This window comes from Lupinus angustifolius, unplaced genomic scaffold (genome assembly GCF_001865875.1).
Source record: "Lupinus angustifolius cultivar Tanjil unplaced genomic scaffold, LupAngTanjil_v1.0 Scaffold_442, whole genome shotgun sequence".
In the NCBI taxonomy this organism is placed as follows: domain Eukaryota; kingdom Viridiplantae; phylum Streptophyta; class Magnoliopsida; order Fabales; family Fabaceae; genus Lupinus; species Lupinus angustifolius.
Genome location: NW_017727839.1, coordinates 90,138 through 100,827, shown reverse-complemented (window position 1 = coordinate 100,827; position 10,690 = coordinate 90,138). Strand labels below are relative to the sequence as shown.

Genomic DNA, 10,690 nt, shown 5'->3' with positions numbered 1-10,690 from the left:
TCGAATCTGCCTAAGCTTACTGTTTCTGTTTTAATCGATTAAATCAAATTCGTTAAACGATTATCCACATTCTTTTAATCGATTAAATAGGGGTGATTCAGCATTAAGTGTTGAGTTTCGAAAAGCGGATATTCTAACTGCTACACCTATTCACCCCCCCTTCTAGGTGTATTGTAACCACTGATACCTAACACTTAGCATCCTTTTTAACAAAAGTTTCTATTTTTCTAACTTGTTCCAAGTCATGGTTTAAGGCTAACAACAAATAGAAATACATACATTCTCATTTTTCCAAAAAACTTCCTAAAGGTTCATTTGATTTCATCATCATCCCCTTTGGCTAAAACAACAAAATGCATGTAATACAACATTATAACAACTTCATGAACACAAGTTCTTCATGGTTTCAACAAAATATTTTCATAAGTTCAAGAACATCACCATTTTCGGTTTTGAGGAGAAATGAGTTAGAAAGCGTTTTAGAAAATTTCAACGGTTGAATATATTCTTCACATGCTCATGAACAACATACTTAAATATCATCAACATCCATTGGTTGAATGTTGAGAGATCAAGGATTCAAGATGGAAGAAGCAAGTCAGAAAATGAGAGAAAAATGAAGAGAGGATTTACCTCTTCTTTGAAAATGCAAAAGTGAGAGAGTGAAGTGTGGAGTGTGAGGGTTTAAGGAGAGAGGGAAATCAGATTTCCTCTAGGCAATGATGAAGAAATCTCCTAGGGTGGCTAATGATGAGCTCATGGGATATTTGAGAGAGTGATGTGAGATTTGCTTTATGGAAGTCAAATCTCGCATCCCAATGCAAAATGGTCACCTCGCTGACACGTGCGATAAACATGCCCGAATATTATCGGCCAATACTCGATCGGTATTATAAATCGCTCGATCTTAATATTCGATTAGAATTTCGGATTTCGGCATTCCGAGTGAAAAAATTTAGAAAATAGGTATGGTTGTACTCAGGGTCCATCCTAGTTCGAAATGAAATTACGAAGCCAACAACGCGATCGGAAGTCGATTCCGAGTTACGGAACTCAAAAACCACTTTCTGAGCCGTACTAGGTGAGATTCGGCCCCGACAGTGGCCCGAAACCTACTGTCTCACAAATGCACTATCAACTAGATGCAACAAATATCACGAAAAATGCTCTAACTCTCTAATAAACGCAATATGTAACTTATGAGATCAGTTCTGAAAATGCAGTTTATAAAGAATCAGTTCTGAAGCCCAGTTAATCGAACAGAATAGCGCATATTCTCATGTTAACATTATGCAATATTCAATACGCGGAAATATTCAATATTATCTGCACCCAAAAACGAGGCATCGCATTCAACCTCAAAACCATGATTTATATAATTATCTATTTTTAAGTATGTAGCTTTAAAAAATCATTAATTTAATCTTAACATAATGATTATAAAAGACATATGTATGCAAAAAGAATCACTCTTAAGTATTTTTCATAAAATATAACTTATACAAAAATTAGTACAAAAGACCAAGGGTATTCCTAAACCAGAGCCAATAATCCCAATATAAACAAGATACTTAACTATATATCAGCTAAGTTCTTCTTGTCTATATTTTCATCAATGGATATCCATAAAGCAACTGCAACAAACCTGGACATACACACAATATAGACAAAAGAAAAGACCAAGAAAATGGAGTAAGAACCAACTACGGCGACCGCAACGTGAAATTACATAGAGAAATATTATTAAAGTGAGACACCCTATAACAACATCATAATCAAACAATGTCAAACAAATGCAAATGATGCATGAAATTAATGTCTTATACAAAAGGATATTCACATCCACAATTAATATATCTTTCATGCAATGCAATATGCAATTCACCAACCAATCATCACCAAAATTACAATACCTGAAGGCCAAGATCCTAGTGGGAAAGAAACCGGGAGTACATATATCCTTAACAATGACAAGTAACAATATCAATTGTTTTCCAATTACCTCTATCAGAGGTGCTTACGTGGTAAGCCCAGTCCGTTTCAGGATTCCTCTCTACCGATCATGAAATGCGCAAGGGGGTGTCAGAAACTACTTAGTTTGCATGTAAGACTATCCTAGTCATACAGTTTATAAGACCGGACCCTCACTGGATCATCCCACCTAAGTAATCCCTCAAGGTTTCTTGACGAGTCATCGTCATTGCCGCCCCTATCCAATTCCCAATGATATTGCTTTCATCGTATCTTTCCATTTTCTCCAACTCCAACTAAAAATGCAATGATGTATGCACACTTATCAAAGTTAGTCCACTAAGTCTTTTTATCAATATTATCTCAATTTCAATTTCCAATAACATCACCTAAGTTAGTGGTCTCAGCCCCAATGCAATTTTTATCATATAAATGTCCTCAGGACGAGCTCAAGCATAACTTGGTGATCAAAATAAATGGGTAATGTCCCAAGGTCACTATACTTTCAAGTGTGTAGATAGCCATAGTCTCTCAAGTATCTGCAAATAATTCTCATTCACATATGAATTTAATCATGATCACTATCACCATGATAAGTCAAACATAGACATTCAATACTAATTATAGTAGTCTAATAATAGTATAAAATCATATCAGTAAGCCATCAATATCAAACATATAATCATTCCATCAAGACATAATATTTTAATATTCATAACTAAAATGACTAAATGAGGAAGTCCATAACAATCACGACAATTGACCCCTCATTAATCATTTTAGTCTAAGGATCCTCCAACTAGTGAGTATCATTGGAGACCCCAATGCTAGATTCTAATACCACTATGTCTAATGCTTCTCCCTCACCTGAGTTTACGTAAGCTCCTTTGTTAGTAAATAAACTAGTTCCCTTGCCGTCTCCTAAAACCTTGGAATCTTGTCCTTTCAACATGCCAATCACAATCAAGACACAAATTAAATTCTAATTTACCTAAAACTAACGACTAGTCTATTATTGATCAACAATTTTTAAAGCACAACACACACATATGGGATTTAACTGTAGAACAATACAAATATATATAGATATATAAGTACTATAATGTATTGGCTTTAGAACTTTATACCAAATAGTAACTAAATAACAGAATAAATCACATTCTTAACCTGACATTTGAAAATAAGCTTCGTTAAAATAATTGCACTATCATGGACCACATACAGCGTAAATTTATTCAATGTAAATAAAGAATTGTTTTGGGCTAATTAAATGAAAACTCTTAGTACCGAAGTTGAAGAAAAACTCAGCCATATATTATAGAAAAGGAGTTGACTTTGTACAATGTGAAAAGGGAAAGAAACAATAATTGTTTCCATACGTATCAGTAATGCAAACATAACAATTTCATGAATTATTGAATTCAAGGGGGTTGCAGTATGAAGTAAAAATTGATTACCTGGTTAAATTCCCTTTCTTCTACCGATTGCAGTTAGGAAGTGTAGTTTGTTTTCTTCTCCCCAATCAGCACACACATACGGGATTTACTAATTAGGTTAATGCTTTTCTTAAAAATTAATTTTTTTTATGTTATTCTTATTAAATAATAAAATTATGTTTTATCTCAAAATAACTAAGATAAATAAGATAGTCACTAGAGAATAACCATAAAACCTATCTAGATGCTTTTTTTTTTGAGATAACTATGATAAAAATTTACCATATAATTAGGGGTTGACTATTAACGATTATATCTATTTTCAAATTAGTTGGAAATTTGTGGTTTTACAATCCTTCCCTTCTAATAAGAATTTTTCGTCCTCGAAAATTCAACATACCTTGGTTAAGCAAATGGGGGTAAGTGTCCATCATCTTACTTTCCACTTCCCAAGTAGCATCTCTATCATTAGTTTGACTCCAAACTACTTTCACCAAAGGAATCTCCTTTCCTCTTAGTTTCTTCGTGCTACTATCAACAATCCTCATAGGTAAGGTCTTAAAAGTGAGGTTTTCTTTCAATTGAATTGAGTCAGGCTCTAAGATATGCGATGGGTCACGAATATATTTCCTCAATTGTGAGACATGGAAAACATTATGGAGGTTTGATAATAATGGTGGTAAAGCTATTTGATAAGCAACAAGACCAATCCTCTTTAAAATCTGATAAGGTGCAATAACTCTTGGGGTAAGCTTGCGTGATTTCAAGACTCTGCCAATCCCTGTAGTCGGGACTACTCTCATAAAGACATGATCTCCTTCTTGAAATTCTATTGACTTCCTCCTATTTTCATAGTAACTCTTTTGTCGACTCTGAGCTACCCTCATGTTTTCTCTTATCATTTTAATCTTCTCTGTTGTTTCTTGAACAACGTCGTGTCCCAACACCAAATTTTCTTCTATCTCAAACCAACATATTGGAGTTCTACACTTTCTACCATATAAAGCTTCATATGGTGCCATGCCAATACTTGAATGGAAACTATTATTATATGTAAATTCAATCAAAGACAAATTCGTATCCCAACTTCCAGGTTTTTCGAGCACACATGCTCTCAATAAATCTTCCAGTGATTGAATCGTCTTTTCCGACTGACCATCTGTTTGTGGATGATAGGCAGAACTCAATTTCAATTTAGTCCCCAATCGAGGATCTCTATCTGATATGATGCTAGAAGGAACACCATGCAGCTTGACTATCTCCCTTATGTACAAATTTGCCAATTTTTCCAAAGAGTATCTCATATTTATGGGATGAAAGTTAGAAGACTTGGTCAATGGATCGACTACCACCAAAATCGAGTCAAAACCTTTTTGAGTCCTTGGAAAAACTGACATAAAATCCATTGCAATGCTATCCCATTTCCAAACAGGAACTTCCAACAATTGCAATTCACCAATGAGGCCTCTAGTGTCTGTTCTTTGATAGTTTAATTTTTTGTTCAAATGGTGAAATCTGTGAACAAATAACTAAGCTACCATATCGATATTATGAATGTGGAAGATGAATGAAGATAAAAGAAGAGGTTGTTTAATGCTTGCGAATCGATTCTAGAAGGTGGAAGACTGTGATTGATAAAATTCGGGATCAGGTTCTTAGGTGGATTGAAGAAATAAGTTTGAAGGTTTGAGATGGAGAGTGGGAGGGGAGAGAAAGTAATATTATTCTTATTTTTTATTTTTAGATTAACAACTTACCAAAATATCATTTTCACCACTTTTCATTTCAACATAACATTAAGGTTATTGTTTATCTAACTTTTATGGTTCACTATGCTAATATGTGCCTAACTAGAAAAGAATTTGCCTATTTGTCATTGATCTCATCATGGGAGATATATCCATGTCTAAAATTGTTCCACCTTACAACTTTTTGCAAAGATATGTAAATTGATAATATCGAAATTGAAAATAAACCAATTAATTAACTTAAATAATAATGCATTCCTTATTTGTGCTTAAAATTATTATAAATTAAACACATCTGAGCAGATACACAAAATGAAGATAATTGTATGCAACATTTTAAATTTTATTTGACAACTATAATTATGATCATATTATCGCAGTTTTGGGAGTTTCTACAATGATATCAAAATTATAATTAAGGCTTCATTTCTCCACAATTACGGTAAATGCAAAACAAAAATCACGACTACAATCTAAAGCATTTCTGGTAAGTAAAAGGGGATGACTTAGTTTTGTGGACAAAATAAATTGGAAGGACAATATGAAAAATACAGTTCTGCAAAAAAAAACGATGATGATGTTAGAATATAAAAGATGACAACGTGGACAACATAGAAGAAGATGATCCAATAATAACCCAAGTGTAACTTAGAGATTTTAGAGACTTAACGGAAAATAAGGAAAATAAAAAAGAAGAAGTAACATGGCACTCGATAGAAGTGATGGCACTTTGAATTGTGTAGGTGGACATATCCATGAAAGAGACTTGACTGTTGGGTCTTTTGTGTGAAGATTTGGGTGAAGGTGAGTAATGAGAAACATATTATTAATTAAGGTGTAATTTGTTTTTACTAATTTAACAAAATAATATACGTATCCTGAATATATTATTATAATGATATTAGGGAATGAACTTCAGGGCCGGGGAAAAGCCCATATCCTCCAATTATCTCTAGGACAATTTTCACCCTATCTTCATTTTAGTATGTAATGATCCTTAGCGAATGGCCCAAAATGGAACAATATCAAAAAGATCCTCTAATATGAATTTAAAGGGTCATACATATGGATGATAATTTGTAAAGCTATTTAATAAATTCAAAAAATAATATGAAATTATAGAATAATACTAAAAATTAACCTACAACAAACTATTCATATTTCCAAGAGATCAAAGCAGGACTATATCCACTTTATTCTTGTTTTGAATTTTCAACAATAAATAATGTTGATATTTATGACTCTGGTTAATATTTGTGGCGTTTATCATTATTTTTAATTCTTCATTTTATTCCATAAAATTAAAAACTTGGCCAGGGTATATTAATTATATAGTACAAGGAGATTGTGCTAATAAAAGAGTTATAACTATAATAATCATGCTCATCACTCTCAATCTATTCTCTCTTCATTAAATATTTTTTGGTAGTTTTAAGGGTATCCCCTCATCTTTTGGGGTAATGAACTAATCCTTTTCAGGATGCGTGACTTCCCCTTCCAACAAGTGTCGTTGAGAATCGAATCATTGACCTTTTTGGTCATCTTGTGGATCTAGTGGGGCCTTACACCACTAGACCATCACCTTATTAGTATTCTCTCTTCATCATATGAAAAGTCATAACTCATAACTATACATTACATCAAGAGATTAAAATATCTCCTTATACGAAGATTTAACTTATCTCCTCCAGCCAGTAAAAGTATGACACATGTACTATTTTGTTTAGGTTTAGAAATATTTTGATACAAAATAATTAAATATGATACATACTATGATTTTAGTTACTGAAGGATGTAACTTATCTCCTTATAACGGGAGATGCTTTATTCTATTACATCAATCACCCTAATATAGAATTAAAGAATTACACTTAATGGAATGAGAAGTCCTAAGTGGATTCTCTTCCTAACGTTGCTAATAATTGAGAATTTCATGCTTAATACTATGGATTTCTTCGAAAGGTAAAAGAGATCAGGATTTGGATGGGTTGTTTAATAGTGCTTTCAATCTTCACTCAGGCTCTAGTAGTAAAACATGAGATGAGTGGATGATATCATCTTCACCACCATTACATATCATAAAATATATCAAGTCTAATTATTCAAGAAAAGGCATAAATATCTAACAATGTTAAGAAAAAAAATAATAAGGTGAATAAAAAGCATAACAAAAGAATTCCATAATAATATGAGATTGAATGAAAATGAAAGGGGAGGAAGAAAGAGGATGATAGTGTTGGGTCCCACAGGGCTTTGCCACTTACCTAGAGGGGGTGCATAGGTGATATGACACAGAGTGTCTGTCGCTTGATAAACACAAAAATTATACAAATTTACACAAAAACTTTACAATGATAATACATACATATTAAACTCAAATGGGAATGGTATGGGCCATAAATTTTGAATGAGGTGGAGATAAGAGGCTTCAAGTATAAATTGAGGTAATTTGGGTGATGTTTGGACAAATGATTTCATATTCCAAAAAATATTTGTCCTCACATCTCACACTAATCAAATTTTATTAAATAGTATAAAAAATTATTCTATGCATTTAATATTTTTCTTTTTAATAGGTGAAATTTTTTAATTGGATTGAGACATAAAAAATGAAATATGTGATCTTCATTTAATTCGGCTATTCGGAAAAGGGAGGCACAACAACAACGTGGACATGTTGGTGTCACTACACATAACGACACATTGTAATATAAAATAAACAACTTTGTATTCTTGGTATGTTCAATTGTTAATAATTAATTTATAATTTAATAACTGATCTTTTATCATCAACAAGTAACAACAATGACAAAAAGTGATGAAATTAAATTAAGAAGTAAAATTGCACTATTGGAAATTATTACATTGATAATGAAATATGGGAAATATAAAATCAACCAAAAAGTCGTTGTTTTATATAGAGGAGTCGAGGAAAATACAAAGTAGTAAAAAAGAGAGCAATACTGCAAAGAGTGAAAAAGAAAAAAAGCCCCCAGATTTGTATAGAGGAGTCGAGGAAAAAATTGTGTTTCTATTTCAGAATCATGTCAAGGAGGTTTTTAACAAGTTTTGATTTCAGAAGGAAGGTGACTATTATACAAGATTTGTGGGAGATGAAGCAATTGAAAGTAAGTAAAAGGAAAAGGGGAATGAATTATTTAGTTCATTGAGCTCTTTCAATTTTTACTTATCTCTTTCAATTATTTTCCTTCATCATCTGCAGCAATTCCTAAAGATCATTGATTTCTCTCATTCGATTTTCATGGGAAAATGACCTAGATTTTAAAAGGAAATCAATGAACTGTTCTACAAGATTTGTGTAGAGGAGTCGAAGAAAAAATTGTGGACAAGATTATTTCCTCTTCTACCAAATCTTTTAGTTCATTATATTCGCATGTACCAAATCATTTAGTTCATTATAATGTATTGTGCCTCTCTAAATGAATAATAAAACAATTATTTTGGATGTTAATTTCTGTTTTTTGTTAATTATTTGGATGGTTATTCTTTTTAATATTTTTGCAATGTTCCTTATTAATAAACACAATAAACAAGTTATTAATACTTAATAAATACAAAAACAAATTAACAAAATGTAATGTTTAATATTTTATCCACTTTCCTATTAATAAACATAGTAAAGACAAATTATTTTGACTTTGTATGAGCTTGAAATGTGTTTTCCACCTTCTTTTTTTGACATAATGGTTCATCTAAGCATTCATCTTGTTCGAGAGACACAACTATGTGGCCCTTCCTATATGAGATGGATGTACCCGTGTGAGCGTTATATGAAGACATTAAAAGGGTATGTGAAGAACCGATCAAAACCAGAGGGTTGTGTCAAGCGATATGTTGTTGAAGAAGCTCTTGATTTTTGTACCGGATACCTTACCGATGGTGATTTCATTGACATTCCAAAGCCTCGATATGCAAAAAAAAAAAACATTTGGTGAAGGTATTACTGGAAATGAAATATTGACTATAACAAGAACCGGATTGCAGCAAGTGCACTGATATGTTTTACATATTGGTGACGAGGTTGAGCCATATGTTGAAACACACAAGGAGGTGCTAAGGAAGTGTTACCCAAGTAAGAATGAAAATTGGATTTCCGAAGAGTATAATCGGTGTTTCATAAAATGGCTAAAAATTCACATTGATGATGATTTGAATATAAATGCACATCCGGTTTCCGAAAGATTGAAATGGTTAGCCAATGGTCCAAGCCTTCATGTCTTATCCTACACTGGTTACATGATTAATGGGTTAACATTTTATACGAAAAAACAAGATGATCAAAGTAAAATGCAAAATAGTACATGTCAAGTGCAAAAGATAGAAACCCAATATATGCGAACATGTCATACTTTGGAGTGATTGAACGCATATGGGAATTGGATTACACAATGTTTAGGATGCCGGTTTTTTATTGTATGTGGGTTGATAAGAATAATGGCTTCCGAGTTGATGAGTCAGGGTTCATGCAAGTGGATCTTAATAGGCCAGGATATAAAGATGAGCCATTTATTCTAGCATCACAAGCTCAACAAGTATTCTATGTTAGTGACCCAGCTGATATGAAATGGTTCTTCGCTCTTTTAACTAACAAAATAATTGTCAATAATATTGATGACCAAGAATATCAAGATATTGATGAAGATAATCCTTTTTTGGGACATACCAGTCACGTGAGAGCGGACCAACTACGAATGATGATTTATATACAAGAGATGATCACGATGAAGGGCTTTGAGTAAATTAATATGCTCCTCTAGACAAGGATGACCCTAAAAGACCAAAACAATCAAAGAGAAGAAAAAAATAGATACAAGTAGCCTTTATATAATTTTGATTGTTTGTAATTTGTATAATATTGTTTCTATGTAATTTGTGTAATTTTTTATTTGTAATTATGTACTATGTCAAAAAATATTGTATAGTATTGATGTTTAATAAAACAAACTTTTGGCCTGTATTAATGTGTCTGTGTTGTTCAGAATGTATAAATGTCTATGCTATTGAGAATGCCTGTTATGCTAATAAATGTATATGCAGGTATTAATTTATACAAATCAAAAGCGAATTCTAGGGGAAGTCCTGGCATGCGCTGTTGTAAAGGATAACTACAACAACACTTTTTATAGAAAGCGTTGTGGTAGTTATCCTTTACAACAACGTTATGCATGTGATGTGCAGTTGTATTAAGGTGTTGTTCGAGAAAATTTATGAATAATACAACAACCTTTTTCTATTATTTTGCTGTTAAATATATGAATTTCAACAGCGCAGGTAGAAGCGCTGTTTATTTAAGACCATAGAAAGGAGAGAATTCTATGCTTTAGGATTGAGTGGCATTTCATGATATATTTCTCATCATTCATCTCACATGTTCATGCATATTATTGATGCTTTTGTGAAGTTTTTACATTCTGTAATTTCTGTTTTGAAACTAATACATTGTCATATTGCATGAGTTTGTATTAGGTGTTTAGAGTAAAGCCTTACTTGTCATATATGAGCTTTGTAATTGCT

At 32.3% G+C, this 10,690-nt stretch overlaps 1 protein-coding gene across 1 annotated transcript in view; it reads right to left on the bottom strand.

Moving 5' to 3' along the window:
• Positions 1–2,770: 2,770 nt before the first annotated feature.
• Positions 2,771–10,690, bottom strand: part of LOC109341363 — a 14,129-nt gene continuing 6,209 nt past the window's right edge. The window contains exons 9-10 of the mRNA XM_019579268.1: positions 3,808–4,922; positions 2,771–2,913 (exon numbers count right to left, since the gene is read on the bottom strand). Coding sequence (XP_019434813.1) covers positions 2,771–2,913; positions 3,808–4,922 — 1,258 coding nt within the window. The remainder of the gene's footprint in view (positions 2,914–3,807; positions 4,923–10,690) is intronic.